The 21,164-nt window shown below is 38.0% G+C and overlaps 1 protein-coding gene across 18 annotated transcripts in view; it reads right to left on the bottom strand.

Moving 5' to 3' along the window:
• cacna1da (calcium channel, voltage-dependent, L type, alpha 1D subunit, a) overlaps positions 1–21,164 on the bottom strand; it is a 71,067-nt gene that overhangs the window by 8,790 nt on the left and 41,113 nt on the right. For 5 of the 18 annotated variants that reach the window (XM_016671851.1, XM_016671843.1, XM_016671855.1 and 2 more), the window contains 22 exons: positions 20,876–20,935; positions 20,738–20,797; positions 19,334–19,440; positions 18,483–18,570; positions 18,284–18,391; positions 18,132–18,184; positions 17,902–18,048; positions 17,620–17,821; positions 17,060–17,218; positions 16,823–16,933; positions 14,992–15,075; positions 13,715–13,726; positions 7,682–7,714; positions 6,724–6,852; positions 6,577–6,642; positions 5,456–5,547; positions 5,205–5,364; positions 4,753–4,880; positions 4,575–4,671; positions 4,376–4,478; positions 3,892–3,993; positions 1,724–1,857 (listed from right to left, as the gene is read on the bottom strand). In XM_016671851.1, the coding sequence (XP_016527337.1) occupies positions 1,724–1,857; positions 3,892–3,993; positions 4,376–4,478; positions 4,575–4,671; positions 4,753–4,880; positions 5,205–5,364; positions 5,456–5,547; positions 6,577–6,642; positions 6,724–6,852; positions 7,682–7,714; positions 13,715–13,726; positions 14,992–15,075; positions 16,823–16,933; positions 17,060–17,218; positions 17,620–17,821; positions 17,902–18,048; positions 18,132–18,184; positions 18,284–18,391; positions 18,483–18,570; positions 19,334–19,440; positions 20,738–20,797; positions 20,876–20,935 (2,235 nt within the window). The remainder of the gene's footprint in view (positions 1–1,723; positions 1,858–3,891; positions 3,994–4,375; positions 4,479–4,574; positions 4,672–4,752; positions 4,881–5,204; positions 5,365–5,455; positions 5,548–6,576; positions 6,643–6,723; positions 6,853–7,681; positions 7,715–13,714; positions 13,727–14,991; positions 15,076–16,822; positions 16,934–17,059; positions 17,219–17,619; positions 17,822–17,901; positions 18,049–18,131; positions 18,185–18,283; positions 18,392–18,482; positions 18,571–19,333; positions 19,441–20,737; positions 20,798–20,875; positions 20,936–21,164) is intronic. The other 13 variants (XM_007552277.2, XM_016671877.1, XM_016671921.1 and 10 more) reach the window with 8 other exon arrangements.

Genomic DNA, 21,164 nt, shown 5'->3' with positions numbered 1-21,164 from the left:
TGACCTTGAAAGCGTTACAGCTAATGTTATGTATATATAAAAATCTTAGACTTACTTGCCAGTACCATATTTAATTGGCTCAGCATTATTCTTTTTAAGTCAGATTCTATGAAAGCTCAAACAGAAACACATTAATCTATCTCATTCTTGAAACAGATATATTGGAATGGATCTTCCCTATAAAACTAAACTCCCACACATTTTTAAAACTTGAAATAATTGTTGAACTAAGCTTTGATCACAGACCTTTAGACTGTGGTTCTGATTATCTGATCAAACACATCCAAGCAAAAGAGAACATTTTAAATATCCAGCGTGCTGCTGTGTGTTGTAGGAAACATTTCAGTAAATTTCTTGGCGGTGGTGTAAATCTGCATTACCTGAAGATCAAGCCCAAGGGAAGTCAAACGTTTTTGAAAGGTGTAGGGCATGAATTAAAATCCTTAACTGCTTTTCCTCCGCCTTCATTCAACACATGAACATTTGACAAATATTCTTTAGACTTTTAAAAATTAATTCAAACTTAAAACATTTGGGAGCCACATTAATTCAGTCTGGGAAAGCAACTGGCTATTAATTCAGGCGCACTCATTCACAGAAATATGACATATGAAACTTTATTGAATTGTGGAAAAAATACCTCAACAGTTGTGTAAGTTATCGTCCAATGTAATGCTCCAACGGAGAATTTCATAAAACAGTGTTTGCATGAAATACTATTACATTTTAATATTTAAGATGCCATAAATCTGCTTTGGAAGGATTGCTGGTCTGACAACCAGATAGCTCCACTTTACAATTCAAAACTTCAGTTTCTCTTAAGAACAGGAAGGTAAGAACCCAAGCTGTAAAAGTATTATTAGATGATAGAGGACAAGTTAAGCTGAAGCTGTGGGTGTCACTGATGGCATTCCAGCTAAATTTGCTCCACTGATTCCTGCTGATAAGGAGGGAAAGCTTGTGACTGAAGAATCTGCTTTGGGTTTTCCCATTAAACTGAACTAAACATTGTTTGTTTTTGGCTTTTTACCCTGTTGGATCACCTGTAATCAAACAGCCTTGTGCAGCATACTCCAAAAAATATGAAAAAATAAATAAATAAAAAAATCAAGATCTTTAAATCTAGTGTCCTTCCTGGCATTTAGTGGCAAAGTAAGTGTTGTAGTTCTCCAGCAACAACTTTTCCTCTGTATAAGTGCATGTTAAAATAACTTCCCACCTGCCAATACAAAGTGATAAAGAAACTATATGGTGTGCACTTCCTGTTGTACACTGTGCACTACAAGATATATGAAAATACCTAAGCCATATATCAACGTAGTAAATTAACAAAAATAGCCAGAGCTTTGTGAACTATATGAGAAGTGAATTGTGATGCACAGAAAACCCATGAAGTGGTGCTTGAGACAATGATACATGCTTAACATGAACATGTATGATATGTAAAGACACAGGAGGACCAAAGGCACAAATTAGAGAGACATAAACCACAGTAACAAATTCATACTGTACACCAAGATCATGAACGCCCTGCTGGATCACAAATCACAGACATTAGCATACTCGATGATATCTGAGTGAAATGCATAAAAAGACATGTTGCAGACTTTTATTAGATCCATTCTCACAGTTTTTATTGATCATTTCTTACTCCACAAACACACACACACACACACACACACACACACAGATTATTCTCTCACAGAAACACACAAGCACTCACCTGCAGGGCAATGGCTGTGTTGTTCTGGGAAGGGTGCGCAGTCACCAGGCCTTCCTCTTTACGTTTCTTGAATTTCCTAAAGTAGTCCTGTATCAGGAAGGTGGCATAGAACTTCCCCACGGTTACCTCATCATCTGAGTGAACAGACCACACAAATGCTTCCTGTGTCACCAGGTCACGACACACAGCAGCCCAGGAGGGAGGAGGAGAGGCCTTCCTCCCCCCACGTCCTTTGAGGTTTTAGCTGAGCATGGAGGAGGCGTTCTCAGTGTGTCAGACACATTCATACCGATAGTGTATAAACTGTGGACCAAATATAAAACTGGGGAAAAACTTTTTGAATATGTTTTTGCATGTGGATTGCTTTTAAAGGTAAATTTAACATCTGGGTGGATAGTACTGGTCAAAGGTCTTAAATCCTTGGAATTGGCTGTATTTTTTTAGTGATTTTCACCTCAGAGGTTCTTTTATTTTATTTTATTTTACTTTCTGGTTAACTTTGTAGTAGTAATCACTCAGGCAATGAAAGGCGCCTTAACTGATGGGATGAATCTGTGTTTTATCTACAATTAATGACAAAGAGACACAACATGCTCCTATTCTTTTACGTCATTCATCCTGAAAGTCTGAAATCCTATAAGGAATTGCTGTTTCTTACAAATCTGTTTTTTTAACCATTTAAAACTACTTCCAGATAATAAGTTAGTAATTACAAGCAACAAAAATGTAAAAATGGTTACACTTTGTCCTTCCTCATAGTGTAAGCTGGAATAATAAGTTAACTTCTTAATAAATGATACCAACATTTTCTCAGAACATGTTTAAAGTCAGCCAAGTTTATAAATCGTTGCAGTAAGACCTTCCTGTTTTGCCATAATGTTAGCGAGATTACAGATATTTTAGTAAATGTTTACATTTTTACAAAAATGAATACAATGCTATGAACTTATTTTAGATTTATTACATTTAAAATTAGGAATATCATTAAGTAAAACCTTATTAGTTCCAAGCAACCTTAAACAACTTCTCTTGTTCTCCAATTTTTAAATGTCTATATATTTCTCAGGTACATAAGGTTGATAGAAATAGAGTAAAAAAAAAAAATCCAACGCCGAACTTTTTTTTTTTCTCTAAGTCTTAAAGTCAGAATAACTCTTAATCACGACCATAAAATATATATTTATATATAAGCTGGGATAGTTTGAGGAAGTTATGAAAATAGAAGTGGTTTAAATCTTTCATCTTGGAAAACCTTCAGCATTTATTATAAATATTTTTACCTAATTTGTTTAAACTCTATGCTATTTTCACTAGAAGGCAACCAGATATTCCAACTCACTGCAAATAAATGTTCTACTTTTGCACATGCAAACATGCAGATCTACTTTAAGCATCATACATGTCAGATCTCTTTTCACGATGTATGCCTAATACTAAAAAGTACTACGTTGAAGGCTGTGCATGGATGTTATCTTGCATTGTTTTTTAAAATTTCTTTGCAGAACTAAAGTGTGTGTGTGTGTGTGTGTGTGTGTGTGAGAGAGCGTGAGAATCATTCTGAAGCAGGGGTCTGAGTCACTTTGAACAAGCACGCTGGGGACAGAGATTGGACAGAGAGGCAACACTAGTTCCATGCCACCACCCTAAAACAGAACTGCTTCAGAATATTCTGAAGTGCTTCAGAGTTTTTGGATACAGATATATATGACAGGAGAACAAAGCTGTAAAAGCTCAAGCGGTGAGTAAAAGACAAGAAATTCAGACAACAGAGCGAGTCAGAGAGCGAGAGACAGCAGAGAGAGAGGCGACAGAGAGTATTAGTGAGAGAGAGAGAGAAAGAGAGAAGCATGCATCTGCACATTGGTCTACAAGGCCATGCAACCCAAAGCCCAGCAGATAGTCAGTGGTCTCCATCAGCATCCGGGGCAGGAGGAAGGAGTGTGGACAAAATACACATATAAAAGACGAACTGCTGAGAGGACAACCAGGAGAACATGAGCAGAGCAGATACACATTGGTTTGTCTTCATCAAACAAACTTTCATATGAGAGCAGTTAGTAATAACATGTGAACAGCATGGCTGCAAATCGTGTTTATGTGCGAGTCCTTCTCTACATGCTGTTTATTAAGTGTGAGTTTATTGACAAATAAGAGTCAGTTCCACTAACCACCAGCAGGAGGCACCACTTGGTCCAGCAGCTTCATGCTGGTTCTCTTCCAGATTTTCTTGATGACGGCCCGCAGCTCTTCATTGGCCTGTTCCAGGTTACCTGAATGTCAGAAAACACTGTGTGAAACCAGCAATCCAGCCAGAAATTACAGCTTGACAACAAACTCTGTGCCAAGATGAATTATTGGAATAATAAAGTGCCTAGCAAAGTGTTTAACCTCTAACAATTTTCACTTTTTTTTTCATATCACAACCAAAAATGTTAACAAAATTGAGTTTTGTGTGACAAACCATATGGTTTTAATTTTTCAAGTAAAATATAACGTCTGTTATAACGTCTATATGATAATGTATGCAAGATAAAATAAATCCCTCAAACACTTTTCAGAGATGATTCATAAAAATATTTGAAAACCTTTCATCCTTTTTCTTTCCCTCCACAGCTACAAAGTCATGTAAAATCATTCATGTGAAGTTCATACCTTCAGTTTTTATTTTCAGAGCTGTGCGCACCAGGGCAAACAGCGTAGCATTAAACATGACCGTCCCATCACTGTTGAGAGGCATGTTCATGGCTACCAGCCGCTGGAAAAGTCAAGCAGATGCAGGTTTTTAACATGAAAAATATATATATATTTTTTCCTCAGCGACATCAATGAATAAGAACAGAGAAAAAGAGACCTTGCATGCCACTCTGTGAGGACACAGTTTACCAAAACCAAGAGGGGGCTGGATACGACGAAGCAAGGTCACCACATCGAGATGTTTGATCCTTCCTCTGCACGACAAGAAACAGCATTTTAATGAGTCAAAGAGACAAAGTTTGACAGAAAGCTGATATTTCAAACAATACACATACTTTGCCTCAGGATCGTACTCTGACCAAATCCTCTTAAATTCATCGAGGTGGTGAGGACCAAGAATTGACCAATCACGTGTCAGATAGTCAAAGTTGTCCATAATGACAGCCACAAACAAATTGATGATCTGCAGGAATTGGACAAAGTAGTTTGAAAAGAGTATCATAACATTTACAACATATTGTTGTCATGTTTTATGGTTGTAAAAAAACAACAACACTCATTCATGTAAAATATGACTAACTTGTACACAGTGTTGCTCACTATGGCATCATGAAATGCTTTGGTTAAGAGTGAACACATTGCAAATATAGTTTTAAGGCAAACCTTTGCTATTTTATGCAGAAAAAACTAAACATTCCCCCTGTGTGTTTGTGCTTGTTCAGGACGTACACAAGAAAAAAGTAATACAACTAACCGAAATTAAACACGGTAAAGAAAATGTACGTACCAAGAAAGCACAGAGCATGTAGAAGGTAATGAAATAAATTATTGCAAATCCACTGCCACAGGTCATCTCCTCCCCGGGGTTGTAGTCAGACTCTGGGTCACACAGTTTCCCCGGCATACAGGCCAGCATTATCTCCTGCCACGCCTCACCTGTAGCACACCTGTAAAGCAGGAGGACATAACAGATGTATATTAAACATCCAGAAAGTGTAAAAACCGAAGGTATTTTTCTAAAGGCTGCAGATAACACACCTAAAAAGAAGGAGCACAGCCTGGGGGAAGGTCTGGAAGTTGTTGTTTCTGTTGATTTGCGTTCCATCGACCATGGCAATCTTTCCAAAAACCTAAAAGCAGAAACATTATTGGAAATTAAGTTAGACCAACTCTTTATTACATCGAGTCACAGAGCTTTGCAGAACTATTCATCCCCTGTAAACTTTTCCATATTATGTCACGATATTGTGAAAACAGACGAGAGGACAGCGGTAACAAATGTTTGTCATTCTTTTGGCCTTTATGTCGTGTGCAGAGCAAATATCTGTCAGAGACTCAAACCTTTGAACAAAAATCAAAACACTTGATCTGGTGCAAAACTAACACTGAACACAATCTCTATGGTGAATTAGTAGTGGGAACATTTTGCTGAGATGATTTTCTTCAGCGGGCTGCACAGTGGCACAGTAGGTAGCACTGTTGCCTTGGAGCAAGAAGGTCCTGGGTTTGATTCACTGGGGATAGACACCACCACCCCTTTCAACCCCAAGAGGGACAAGAGTTTAAAGAAAATGGATGGATGGATTTTCTTCAGAAAGGACAAAGCAGCTAAAAGATGGTCTGAGCAACACATGGGACAATGTTGCAAGAAAACCTGTTAAAAGCAGGAAAACATTTGAAGCTGTGGTTGAGATTAACCATCCAACAGGATGAGAAAATGCCCAGTCAGAGCAACAATTTAATGGTTTAAAAGCATTTATGCACTAGAATTGGATTTAAGTTTGAACTTAAATCCAATTGAGAATTCGTGGCAAGAACTAAAAACTGTTACTCTGAAATTATGTCCATCCAATGTGATTTAGCAATTTTGCTAGAAAGAATGGGATGGACTTCACTTTCTAAATGTGCAAAGCTGATAGACATACAGCAAGAAGATTTATATATATATATATATAAACAAAATATTATCCTAAAAAGTAGCCATTCAAGATTCGCTAAACGAAAGCAAGATTCTTTTGTCAGATTTTTTTTTTTAAAGTCAGTGTATCCTTTTTATTAAACATCCCAATTACACACTATTTTGTGTTGGTCTGCCACATAAAATAACAATTAAACACAGTTTTTAAAGGTAAAATAAGGGAAAGATCAACTGTACCAACCTGCATGCCGATGACGGCGTAGATGAAAAACAACATGGCTATCAACAGAGCAACGTATGGCAAGGCCTGAAAAACAGAGAATAGGTAAAACAGGAGTAATGTCAACTTTTATTTTTTTATTTTATTTGAATATGAATACCACCTCACCTGGAAGGACTTAATGAAAGTCCACAGCAATGTGCGGATACCCTCTCCTCTGCTGAGGAGTTTGACCAACCGCATAACTCGAAACAGGCGAAAGAAAGTGATGGAGATGCGAGCACTGTCCTCCGTGTTCTGCGGATTAAAACGTATTTTCAATAATTATGACATTAGAGGTGCATTGACTGAGTCAAGTGTGCCTGACTGTGCTTTGCTGGATGAGCGGAGACCTTCAAACCAGTTATATATGGGCTAACAAAGCAGCACTGCACTTTTATACATGAAATTAACTGTGAAATTGGAGCAAAGCCCTGGTAGGCAGTTTCTAAAGCCGTAATAAGGTTTGTAATGCAGTGCAGCTGTAGCCGATATGTCTCTGCAGGTCTGTGTTCAAAGCACGGCCATGTTCTCTGTTCCTGCACAGACCTAAAAGGGGGAGGAAGCAAGGAGGCAGGCATGCTGGAGAAAAACCTTGCCATACTTGACAGGACATATCTATTCAAGCATGGCACCCTCAGTCCAGAGTCACTGCATGCGGAGTCACAGTGGGACCGACCCAAGCGGGTTGACCGGGAGGTTCACAGGTCACAGCTGGGTGACCTGATCCCAGAGGCTCATCCATGGGTTGCTACCCGCCGCCAGAACGGAGGCAGAGACCATGAAGCCGTGTCAACAGCACAAACGTGAAGAGGGGCTCAATGCCACTCCCACTCGACAGGAGACAAGTGTCACGTTTGAGTGACACCCCTTCTTCCAAATAACTCCAAACACTTAGGAATAATGAAAAGCCAATGTTCTGAGGATATATGTAAACAAACTAAGTAGATGCAAGAAAAGTATATTAAAGACGATGTGAATGAAGCTGAAATCAGCAACTGATGAAAAAGGATGAGAAGACAGAACAACAAAAGAAATGCAAATCCAAACATGGCATGGCCCTGACATGGGGGGCAAAGCATCTTACCCCCATCTCATCCACCTGAGGAGTCTCCGTTGGCTTTAAAATCAAAGACCTGTATTAATGACTTAGACAGAGTCGGCAGGTCTCACATATATTTGGTCAAACATGTTACATGTGAAGTTATTGTCACAAAACGCCAGCAAATGTCAGTTAGAAGACGGAGACAGCACAAAGTCACTACTCTTCTCATCTGACAGGACAAACATGTCTCCTGCATCATCTTGGACAAAGACAGACACGTATTTATCTATGGAAACTCTGTGTACTGGCAGGCATTACCTTAACAGTAAATTATGGAGATACTAAACACTCCACAACACAAGATGTCAGCTTAACATTATGCAGGACTTAACAATTAGACATCAGAGGGACAAACAACAATAAAAGACTTATTAACACGTACGACTGGCACACAACTTTATCACAACCCCCCAGTGTAGCGGTCACTACTCATGGGACTAAACGGATACCATGGAGAGATGTCTTTGGTGAGATTTAAACAATGTTAATGGCAAGTGTCCTAACTCACATAAATGCTGTGAAATGATGATGTGAAAACAGCTGCTCTTACACACCCTGGACTTGTGTGTTTTCATTATAAACCCTTTCAGGTTTTAAATTCTGACAAATGGACTTCAGAAAAATTATCTTCCTGGACATAAAAACCATAAAATGTGAGCATAGTTCATTAATGCAGGCACAAATTAAACAGCTGAGCATGTGCAAGACTGTTTGTTGGCTAAATTAACATGTTAAATCTATAACTATGCAACACACTCCAGATAGTTTCAAAATACTTATTATTCAGATGTTAGATTTTCTTGGAATATTTCGAAATGGTTCCCCTGGCTTTAAGAAAGTATTTCAGTTTTTCTTTAGACTCTTGCTACTTCTTTTTTTCATTTTTCGTTCAAGACGGTACAGAATGAGTAATGTGGACTAGAGTATGACAAAAATAAAAACTTCTCAGCAAAAATGCTACAATCAATTATTCTTTCAAAGCAGCTTCACTCTAGAGATTATGCAAAGCCACATCTACTCTTTGCAAAGGTAACAATGTTATTGTCAATGTATTTCAAAGAGAATGTTCCCAAACCTGTGAGGATCTCACCAATTGCATTCTGCAACTAGAGGAATAGTTTGATATTAACACTAAAATATCTTAATGATGCACATCCTTGGATGTTGTAGTCGTTGTTATTGTCCCTAAGAGACGAAGTCTCGAGTTTCAGACTCCAACTTGAGTCACAAACCAAACTTTCCAGACTTGTGGTTTGAGACTCAAAGTCAAGAAACAATTTTATCTCTTTTAATCAGGAGTGAAGGAAATTAGTTTATAAGCTACAGACTACTGCTCATTTACTGTGGGCTTTAACACTTTATATTAACAATCTTCTCACATTAGCTGTACTTTCACAAAAATGAATCTGAAATTAAATGAAATAAATTACTTTGATTCAGCAACTTAGTTTAATGGTTACATTGTTTTATGGTGGAATTGGCTTAAAAAAAATCTCTGAAAATAGTCAAGTTCTGGGCTAAAAAGGATTTAAAGAAAAAACCTGATAGACCTTCTGCGAGCCTGTAGAATAAACAATCAAGGATGCATAAAAAGACACCCAGAAATTTGGCAGCAAAATCTTAAATTATTCAAGATATCTGCACAGCACTGCATATCCTTTTACACAACAAAATTCTATATTCACATATTTGCACCCATACACACACTTTTTGATTCATAGGAAAACATTTGTAAAGGGTCAAGGTTCAAGACAACACTGGTTAATCAAGTGGTGTGGATGGACTGAATGATGTTTTAAAACTGAAGAAAGCTTTAACGACTGAAAAGGTGATTTTTTTTATAATGCTCAGCACTGAAAACAAAACAAACAAAAAATACTCCAGACAGATGTGGCGTCATTCCAATTCCTCAGCATAACCAACCGTCAGCATGAGTTGCAGAAATAAACGGAGATGATTTAACTAAAAAATAAAAGCAACTCAGAATTAGCTCGAGGAGGTTCTTTAGGTAATCCTGGCCGCAGCGTTAATGGAGCATGCGTTCTGCGTCACCGCATCGCTGGGGTAGCACTGCACGCACACGCGCAAAACATTCAAATGATTTAGAGCCAGCGGTGACCTCAGAGCCAAGCAGCAAACCATGCATACCAGTAGTGCCCTGAAATTAAAGTGCCACAGCAGGGCGCTCTCACAGTCTGGTGCAGAGAGAAAAGAGTGAGTGACACAGAGAGAAGAGAGAAAACAAGAGAGGAAGAGGAAGAGGCCAGCAACTGAGAAAAATGCTGGGACAGAAGACAAAACAAGATACTGGTGCCCCTCAGTAAATAAAAATATAATTCAAAAGTTATTTCATTAAATCCATTCAAAAAGTGAAACTTGTGTATTAGAAAGATTGGGAAGGATATATGTCATCACTTTATTTGTGTTAGTTATAGTGATTATGAGGGACAGCTAACAAAATTTAGTTTCTCTGAAATGTAAATATTATGATTTGCAAAAGTATCAGCCAAAAGTACATCCATACTTTCAGGAATCATAGGTTCCTTTAAAGGTAACCTCCAGCTTTTCTGATTTACTTGTTTTGGTATTTCTCATCTTCATGCTCAGCAGCTTCTCTGTGGTTTTAGTCGTCGCTGGTTGTGGAAACTTCACTTTGAAGATAAAGCAACTTGGATCCTGTGCCTCTTCACTTTTCCTCCACACTCTGGAAGCTTGATTTCTAAAATAACTCTCATTGTCCCAAGTTAAATACTGTTATCTCTGGTCAGAAGCGCCCTAACACAAAGGATGTACCAGCTGAAGCTCATGTCCAGGATTTGAGTATCTGTGATGGCTCAAGTTCTGAATTGGTCCAAAATCTGCACCTTGAATGGGCTTTGCTTTAACATCCTCTTACCCCTGCTGTTTGTGGACCTTTTTCTACAGCCAAACGTTTTCCTTTCACTCAACTTTCCATTATTATGATTGTATACAGTACTATGTAAACAACTAGATTGCTTAGGAATTACCTTTTTGGTTCACCCTCCTTGTGGAGGGGATTGATGTCTGTCTGTTAACCATCTGCCAGGAACGTGTTCAACCATCACATAACATTTTGAGATGAATCTATCTAATAAAGGAGTTTCTCCTTTTGAACTAAATTACTGAAATAAATTGTCATTTTGATGATTTTCTAATTTATTAAAATGCACCTTTAAATAATGAAGCAGGAGAGTGAGAAGGGAGAAAAGAGGAAAAAAACTGAGACAGTTACTGTGGCAGAGTTCATGCACCTGACTGGAGTCTACACACCTGCGCTACACATGTGCTCCATTCAGAGCTTTAAGAGCTCACTACAGAGAGACAGAACAAAACACAGAAACAGTCACTCAAAGAGACACCAACACAAGATCATCAAAGAACCTCAGACTCAGCTGGCGTCGTTCACATTCAATGGGAAAAGGTGCTTCTACTTAGCCAATCCTCTAATTGTGCATTTTTATAGCAAAATATGCTAAGATCCTTCATTTGATTTGGTTTTGTCTATTCCAGGGGTCACCAACTCCAGTCCTCAAGGCTACCATCCTGCAACTTTTAGATTCACCTCTGCTCCAAAATGTCTGAATTCCCTCACCAGCATTCATTCCTCTGCAATAGGCTGGAAACGAGCAGTTTATTTCATCCAGGTGTGTTTGAGCAGAGACGCATCTAAAAGTTACAGGATGGTAGCCCTGGAGGACTGGAGTTAGTGACACCTGGTCTATTCAGTTGCAATCGAATTACTTCCAGGTCACTACATGACTTGATCCATTCCCAAAAATATCAGCTCTAAGCAAAGCCACAGTTTCTCACACAACTTTAAGGTAAGAACATCATTAATGTTTTGATGAAAATATCAGCTTCAGTAAAAAAAAAAAAATCATTTTGTTTATGCGATCCTTAATGTTGTGCAGAATTTCTTAGTTTCAACTCCAGGGCCATTCTGTCTGGAGAAAAAAAAAAGTAATGGGGACAGCAAGCAAACAAACAAACCAACATAAAGCACAAACTTCACAAGGCTCTATGGAAAACACTGACCGGAAGGGTGGGGACTGCGTGGCCGACTGTCATCTGTGAGAGGCAGATGTGGGAAGGATGGTAGGTTGTGAGATGACTGTCTGACCCACCAACATGCAATTAGTGAGTTCAGGCCAGAATCTTAAAAGGCTGTTTATTTAACTCATGCCTGGAGAAAAGCTGAAAATATGGACGATGTGCAAGGCAAACACACAACACACACCAGCTGCTACGATTGAATGAAACATTCAGTTAAAGACAAGCATGCAGGTTATGCAGAAATAAATGTTATGGAAGGTGTGTTTGAAACATGAACGCCCTTGTGAAATTCACAACAACTTCAGTCCTACACACACACACTCACAGCTGGATTAAACACTGAACACATGTTAAACACACATGCATAACACAGAGAACCTGAAAACTCACAATGATTTGTTCTTTTAATCAAAGTTAGTGTTCATTAACACAGTCATGCAACACTCAAAAACACTGATTGTTACTCCAGAAAAACAGCACTGCAGCTCAGACGTCAGAGCACTCGGGAAGGGAAGAACAGGGTTAAAGTCGTTGAAGTCTGAAAGTGATTATTTGAGAGGGACTGCTAAATTGGTGGGGTTCTGTGGAGTATTTATTGGCAGTCGGCATCTTGCCTGCAGTTGTCTCATTGATTTTCTGATGTAAAGATAAGTTCTTACCTCAGAGTCAATTGAATGATCTTCTGATGGAAACGTAACGCCGCAAAACGGCTTCTCTTTTAAAAACTGAATGTATTTTAATAGGTTTAATACTGCCTTACGTTTTACTCAGTCAGAAAGTCTCCACTGTTGAGCCTAAAGTGCTTTTTAATCAGGGAACTTGAAGATGCTGGGACACTGTTTCTTATCTTCTCATGTCTATATGCTGGCCATCCTAAATAGTTATTATGAGGGTTTAAAGTGTGGAAATGCAAGGTGATTGTAAAACCATCTGCTGAATGAAGCATATAGGAGTGCCATCAAGTACTGAAGAATGTTTTAGCTGAATCAATAAAAACTACACACATTGCTGCCAGTTCAACCATTCACTATTATATTTTATTGTGAGTGTTTTTTTATTAGTGTAGACAAAGCTTCTGTACAGCATAAAATGAGATTAAGTAACATTTTTGCTGAGTCATAGAATATCTGAATAGTTTTTGCAGTAACTTAATTGTAGGGATAAATAAGTGATTTAGGCTCCAGGCTGAGAGGATCATAATGAGTATTATTATTTTATTTTATTTTTGCATGTCCAAAAAACTGATTTACTAGGAAATTAAATTATGTTTGCTACATTTTCACATTTGAAGAAGTGTTATTATTTTAACACTCCAACATATTTTTACGTGTACAGACAAAAAAAAAAAAACAAAACAAAACAAACAAAAAAACAGAACAAAATTATATTTAGCTAGTTTTTGAGTTTAGATATGTTGGGAAGCGGCACCACTCCAGCAGGCTGTTGTTTTGCTTATACAATAAAATAAAAAAAATAATCCCCGTTTATCCAACACTGGACAATTCAGACTGCTGTGCGGTGCAGGTAAGATAAAGACTGCTTATAACCACTCCACATAACCTGACTCAAAAAATCTTAGCTGTTTATGAGGAGCTTCATTTTATAGCTTTCAAAATTATACATATTTCACTAAAAGTATGTCTCTAAGGATTGGAAGGAACAGCTTGAGTTTCAAGTGCCTTAAACTGAAATCCCAAACACTTTACATTTAATCTTTGCAGAAAGAAAAATATATTTTTTAGGTCCAAAAGTCATTTATGCTCTTGACATTAATTTTAATGGTAAGTAAAATATTTTGTGTGCTCTTAAGGAAACCCTAACCAACTTTCTTTCATCCTGTCAGTATTTTAATTTTAAGCCAACTGCAAAGGGGATCAAAAGATAAAGTTGTCATCAACAACCAGCTACACACAAGCAACATTGTTTTATTTCCATACTTGCCTCTACAAGTTTCTACGGGGAAAAAAAGTGAATAAAAACAAGAATTAGATTACCACATCATAAACGGATCCCGTTCTGAACCGAACACAGAAAAATGTGAACAGTTCCTGTGACACTCCAAGGTAAACAATCATGTACATAATATTTGCAGTCATGATACGAAGCCATAGTTACAATAAAACATGTAAAGAAAACCACAGTCTGTTAAGGTTAATAAATTCTGTGTAAATACAACACACAATAAATACATGGCTTGCATAAGTGTTCATACCACTTAAACTTTTTTTTACTATTTATTATACTACAATCACATATTTCAATGCATTTTAGATGGATATTATGTAATAAACCAAAACAAAACTGAATAAAAGTGAACCTTTCTTGAAAATAAATTTGCATTCTTCTAAACTTATTGAAGGTTATATGTTTAGTGTTGCTGTCCTGCTAGAAGATAATACAATCTTTCCCTCTTTAGCAGGTTTTTCTTCCATTACTGTCATGCATTCAGCTCAATTCATCTTCCCATTAACTCTAACCAGCTTCCCTGTGTCTGTTGCCATACCATGATTCTGTCACCACCATGTTTCTCTGTGAAGATGGTGCATTCAAGATGATGTCTAGTCTCAATTTTCCGGCACATCAAACATTTGTTAAGCAAATCAGAAAGTTCAAATTTGTTCAAGTTCATCTGACCAAATCTTCTTCATGTTTACTTGTGGAAAACTAGAAACTTGTTTTTCACTTTGTTTTTTTTTTACTATTTGGGTGACTTCTGAAAGTAAATGGTTGTAGTGAAATTTTATTTAGATCTTTTAGGGTAAAGAGGTCTGAATACAAATGCATGGTACATTTTTTAAAACATGTATTTGTAAACAAACAAAAAAAAGATAACCATGTATTGTTTTTCTTTCACTACAAATTTTCACTACTTTGTTTTGGTCAAATACACAAAATTAAAACAAAATACATTGAGGTATGCAGTTGTAATGTAACATCATCTGACAAAATTCAAGGTGCATTAATACTTTTGCAAGGCATTGTAAAAGTTTATTTGAAAGTCAAACTGAAGCTTACAAAACAGCCAATGGTGCTTTATGATAATCTAACAGTTGCGCACTTTTTTAATCATTTACACAATGTCAATGGCATTTATATTTAAAATTTTACAAGAGAAAGCTAATACAACTATTTATTTAAATTAAACACATTTAAATTAGCTATCTGGCTTTCTGTAAGGGTTCAGTTTAACTTTAGAGTCAGAGAAAGATAGTACTTACGTTAACTTCAGTGATAGCAATATCGACGACGCTACCAACAACAATTAAGGCATCAAATGTGTTCCAAGCATCAGCAAAATAGTGCTGTTGGAGGCAACATTTAAGGGTAAAAAGGGCAATGAAAGACGGTGAACAGGAGAACATGGAAGCAGTCAGACGGATGAAATCGGAGAGGAATTTGAAATAAAAATGAAATTAAAAAAAGTTTAAATGGCAGGATCGGGGGAGGAGAAAGAGAAAGAGAAATAAAGCGTTAGGAAGGATCAGACTGAAAACAAAAAGTGGTAGCTCTGCTGCAGAAACCTGCCAGAAGCATTGCTGAACCAGAGGAGGAAGAGGACGAAAAATCGGCGAGGCAAACAGTAGCTGAATTTACTTACATCGATTTCACTCAGAACAATGTCTACTATGCTGCCAATGACTACCAGGGCATCGAACACGTTCCAAGCGTCCCCAAAATATCCCTGAATGATGTGTGGGTCAAGTGTAAAGTCAGCAAAAATAAACAAAAAAAGTTTTAACTCTTACACAGAAATTTAAATCTACTTATACTTCTAATTTAAAAACACACAGGGAGCACCCTGCTGACATCCTCAGCTGAAGGGCCCATAATTACACCGCATTGATCTACAGGCTGTTGTTAAGCTGAAGGGAACAAAATCCACACCGAAAGTCATGCTAACAATAGAATTACAAGCAAAACTGCTGCAAAGACAGCGATTAAAAGAAAAAAGAGCTGAGCACTGCAAAACACATTTTTTTCTTACTAGCATCCTGTCTTTCTTTGGAACACAGAGCTGTGAATCAAGCAATGAAAACAGATGAAAAAAAAAACATTGAACATCTCTCTATCATTCAGGTTCATTATACAATATTCAAAGTCAAATTTTAGCAGAAAGGAATGTGATTTTTTAATTATTAAAAGTCCCAATGTGCCCTCTGCCGTTACCCTTTCATAATTCAAAGGCCAAATGACTCAATGACGCTAACCAGGCTGGACAGCAGCTGTGTTGGTTAAAGTGGCGTGTTGCACTCATTGGCACCGACTTTACGAATGTCTGCCAATTCAGAGGCGTATCCGCTGTAGATCAGCGATGACCCAGAATTCAATTTCTCAGTAGAAATGCAAGTCTCCAACACGGAGGTGCAACAAAAGTGCATCATTTTCAGCATGGGAGATAATCTCAGTAAAAAGTGCTGCACAGTAAGCACTGCTGCTTCTTTTATCTCCTGCTGACTGAGCAGAGCAGAAGCAAAGAGGTGTGTACCGGCTCAGGATGAAGGATTGCTTCCTCAAAACCTACATACTGCCATCATTTTGGGTAAAAGAAGAGAAAGGGTCTAAAAAGCTCTAAATTATATTTTTATTTTACCAAATTTTTTCTGACTGGGAGTAATATTAATCTATTGAAGCCAAAGTAACAGTTGAGGGAGCTAAACAGATACGTTGTCTTGTCACCAAAGAAAAGTCATGAAAGTACGAATGGAAGTATGAAAAAACGCTCCAAAGAGAAAGAAGATTTCACATAAAACTGGTCAAAGAAGCTGCACCCCCATTAGCGTAGTGGATTGGGTTTAAATTTCATAAGAAGTGTGATAAAATCTTATTTTCTTATTTATTTCTTTTCTGAAACGGTGATCAGAAAATGTTCAATTTATCAACAAAATAAATCAAGTTTCTACTGTTTCAATCTCTAGTTAAACAATAGCCTTTTTTGTGTGGAAAGATAATATATTTCTCAAAATGGCAGATTAATTAATTGCATAAATTCTCAGACTCTTGCTTTTGTTAATTAATGGTGTTTCTGTTCATTTTGTTTATGGTACTCACCCTTGGTTTGAAAGCGATGAGCTTGAGAACCATTTCCACAGTGAATACAGCAGTGAAGACCATATTGAGAATGTCCATTACATAATTAAAAAGTGCTGATTGGCCATAGTGCTGAAAAAGAACATAAATATGAAGGGTAAAGAAAAAAATAAGGTTATTTTAAAATGTGAAATCATCATTTGTAAACCTAACAAATGCAACTGTGACACTGAGGCAAACGTTTTCTTGATTTCTTACCTGGACAGCCAAGCAAAGCGTGTTGAGCATGATGAGCACAAACATGATGTACTCAAAGCCAGTGGAGTTCACCACATACCAGAACTTGTACTGGTACGGGTTCTTGGGAATATATCTCCTCAGGGGACGGGCCTTCAGAGCATACTCCACACACTGACGCTGCACAGAGATATCGACACGAAGGGTGAGTTTTCAAACAATCTCTGCCTGCTTGATTAAATCCTTTAAAACCTTTGGGATCGATATTAGTGAAACGTTTAATGCCAACAGTCAGCTTGGATTTTAATAGATAAAGAGACTTAGATGATGAATGTGCAGCAGAAAGCATTTCTCTAGAGTTGTGTCATTTTTCTGCTTTAATGATAAAGATTACATTTAGTTTGTGATACAAGAAAACTGAAACCAGCTGAAAAAATGCAAATAAAATGTTTAAACTAGTGCAATTAGAGCTACATATCTTGTGTGAGAGACTCTGAGATCCAGCTCACATTGGACAAAAGACAGAGCTGGTGAATCAGAGCCAGAGTGTACAGACAAAGAAAAATATTAGAGATTTTTACCTGGTTCTTGTCAAGTTCACAGTTTTTATACTCCTTCTCTCCTTGTTCTTGAAATGTGACGATGACAAAACCCACAAAGATGTTCATCATAAAGAAAGCAATGATAATGATGTAGATGATGAAGAAGATGGAAATTTCCACACGGTAGTTGTAAATGGGTCCCAGATTCTCCCTGTTGGAGTCGATGGCTTTGTACAGCAACCTAAACACACATGTATGTCAATCGTTTTACTAAAAACTCTGGACTCCGAAGACTTTGAGAGTAAAATGTTTGAGTCTTACGCCGGCCAGCCTTCAAACGTGGAAACAGTAAAGAGGGCCATCATGGCCATGAGGACATTGTCAAAGTTGAAGTCGCTGTTGTGCCACACGCGCCTGTGGATCGTCGGCTGGTTAACATCTCCATCCTTATACAGGATGTATGTGCCTCTAGAAGAAAATGTTCAATTATGTGGAGAGTGAAAATCAGTAGGGATAAATGAAGGTCAAAAAACAAGAAATTTGAAACTTACTTGCATTCATCTGGACTGGACTTGGCCTCATCTGTGCAGCGGTAAAATTTTCCCTATAAAACAAAAAAAGAAAGTGTGCTATGTTCATACTAATTGCTATTAATTTCAAAATGATCTGTCTTTATAATGTCTTATAAGTGAGTGCTGCTCACCTTAAATAGCTGGACACCAATACAAGCGAACATAAACTGAAGTAGAGTGGTAACAATCATGATGTTGCCAATAGTTCTGATTGCCACAAAGACGCACTGAACAACATGCTGTGGAACAAAGAGACCAAGATATTATAAACCTGAACCAAAAACGGTTGTAGTTTTAGTGCAGAAGCTGAAATATGTTTTCAGTTCCTACTTTAAGGCCCTTGGCTCTATTGATGGCCCTCAGGGGTCGAAGCACTCGAAGAACTCGGAGAATCTTCACCACGGAGATGGCCGAAGACCTGAGGAAACCAAATAAATAACCATTCCTCAGTGACACCAAAAGAAAAGACTGTGAATCTTATTTTAATTTAAAACCTGCAAAATGTGTGCCAAATGTGACTAATTAGGGATCCGGATCCTAACCCTAAACATAGAAAACACTTCTTAAAGTATTTTCCCTTTTACTCAACACATTTGGATGTCAGATTTTGACAACAAAATTTACACCATCTGAGTTGCTGGAATGGGTTTTGGGCAACGACTCTGTCAGTCAACCGGGAGGAGAGAGACAACGTTTACTAGAGAAGACTTGCACAAAAGTCAGATGCTGCATTCAATTTGTCTCAGAGTTGGAAAGGCTTTCATATCGCAGTTGAAAACATTCGAGCTGTAAATAAAAACAGTGAGATTTGCTGTTTGTTTAGTGGAAACTATCATCAGATTACAGAACAAACAAATATACTCCTCTGTAGTTTGTAGATCTAAACAATAAAAGGCACATGTTCACAAATAGACATTTCATAGCACAATATTTGTCAGAGGTGTACTGAGATGAAAGTGCTGATAAATGGCTAATACCAGAAAACGTCACTATATTCCATGTGGCTGGGAATGTTGGGTAAGCTCTAATATTCCCAGTGGAGAACTCTGACAATCTGATTCCAGAGATCTGAGAGAACGCAGAAGAAGTACGGCAGGAGAGACGCGTGCAGGAAAAGACCTGCAAAAGAGACTCAGATCCTATCATGACTGCCTGCAGATCAGATTTTCTTTTTTACTCACTGAATGCCAAAGGAGACAAGAGAAACCCCGACCACCAAGAGATCCAGGAGGTTAAAGTAATTCCTGCAGAATGCTCCCTTATGGAGAAAAGCTCCATATGTTGTCATCTGAGGAGAGGACAGATGGTATTAAAGGCGCAAAAAAAAATAATTACAGCTTTTTTTATACACAAACAGTGTTACATTTCATACTGCAGAGGACTCAAACACAGCCGATATAAACAGCTTAAACAGGAATATTCTCAGCACTCAGAGTCCTGCAGTCAAACACACGCACACACTTCTCCACACTCTTTTAGATCACTCTGATTTGGGGTGGCGAGCTCACAGCAGTGAAGCAGGAAGGCTAACTCTACAATCGCCACCCCCACGGCCCTTAAAAACATGAATGTAGTAGTAAGTCATTTATTTCGCAATCCGCTATGGAATGAGGCAATCAAACATGCATTTTGTTGCCATGAAGTCAAACCTGTAACAGCTCTATTTATAGGGATTGGAAACCGGAAATGGCCTTACTGTCACATTCATGTTGGCCGTCCTCTTAAAGCACATTCTGATATGTTCTTTAAATGCTCAGATTAAACTGGAGGCAGCTCCCAGTTGAAACTTTGCAGTTCAGCAGGCAGAGAAGAAAAAACCAGCCAAAATAACTCTTCTTCAAATAATGAAAGTAAAATGCTTGTTTTCCAAGCACATATAAATGTGAAGCCCTGCAGAGAGGCCAAGACACAAGACTGCTAACTAAGAGCGCTTGAGAATATGAAGGTCGAAAGCAGTAAAGTCATCAATTGTTTATTATTTTTGCCTGAACGGCTGCAGAGGCGACTTCACATTGATATGCAGCCAGTCGGGGAAAGCAGACTGAACCATGCTCGGCAGGAACATGGTTGGTTGTGCCCCCTCTTTTATGGTAATTCTGAAGAGCAGTCAGTATGATAAGCATGGAGCTTCGTAGCTTTGACTGGAGCTGGCTTTATGCTGTTACAACACAAACCCTGACCTCAACTTCAGCCAATGCCTTCGAAAATGTCGGAACACCCCATAAAATTTTGTTGCAAGGCAAACAGAGGTTGCATCTTGTTTTCCCACATTTCCACCAAAAATTGTTTCAGCGATGACTGACCCCAATGATGTGACTCCCAAGTGAGAATAATGTCATGTTCATGTGATGTTTCCTTCCCCCATGAGAAGCTCTTTGATCAGGATCATTTAACAAATCTCGTGTTAATGTTAGTGTGTGCAACCAAAAAGTCCAAAATAGTAATTTTTTGCTTTTTAAAAGAGGTGCCATGAAGAATAAAAGCAAATAAGAGAAAGGAAACAAACAAGCTAGGTTGCACTGAGTGGCAGGTGACACACAAGGAGAGAATGCAGCAAGGCTCTCGTTGTCACTCTATGGGGTTACCTTCAATACGATCTCAAATGTAAACATACTAGTGAAGACATAATCTGCATAGCCTAGGACCTGGAAGGCAACGAGACGTTTGGAGTGTTATTGGAATGAGGTTAGTGACAGCACAGACAGGGGACACAGGGCATTTACCTTCAACACGATCTCAACAGTAAAGATAGCGGTGAAAGCATAGTCAAAGTAACCAAGTATCTGCAAAAAGCAATGTAGATGTTTAACAAAGACAGTTATCATGCAGCTTTATACATCATAAACAAGATGAAAGAAAGGAGTAAATATTTAAGCATTTACAAAGGAGGATTACCAAGAGTTACTTCACTCAAACATAGAGACTCTATTGCATTTAAAAGAGAAAATAAAACATCCTACCTGAGAACTTAAAATCGGGACCACACTAGTGTTTTTGCTGGATTTAGCTCAT

Source organism: Poecilia formosa, unplaced genomic scaffold (genome assembly GCF_000485575.1).
Source record: "Poecilia formosa unplaced genomic scaffold, Poecilia_formosa-5.1.2 Scaffold2, whole genome shotgun sequence".
NCBI lineage: Eukaryota > Metazoa > Chordata > Actinopteri > Cyprinodontiformes > Poeciliidae > Poecilia > Poecilia formosa.
Note: the sequence above shows the minus strand (reverse complement) of the source record. Positions and strands in the feature narration are given on the sequence as shown.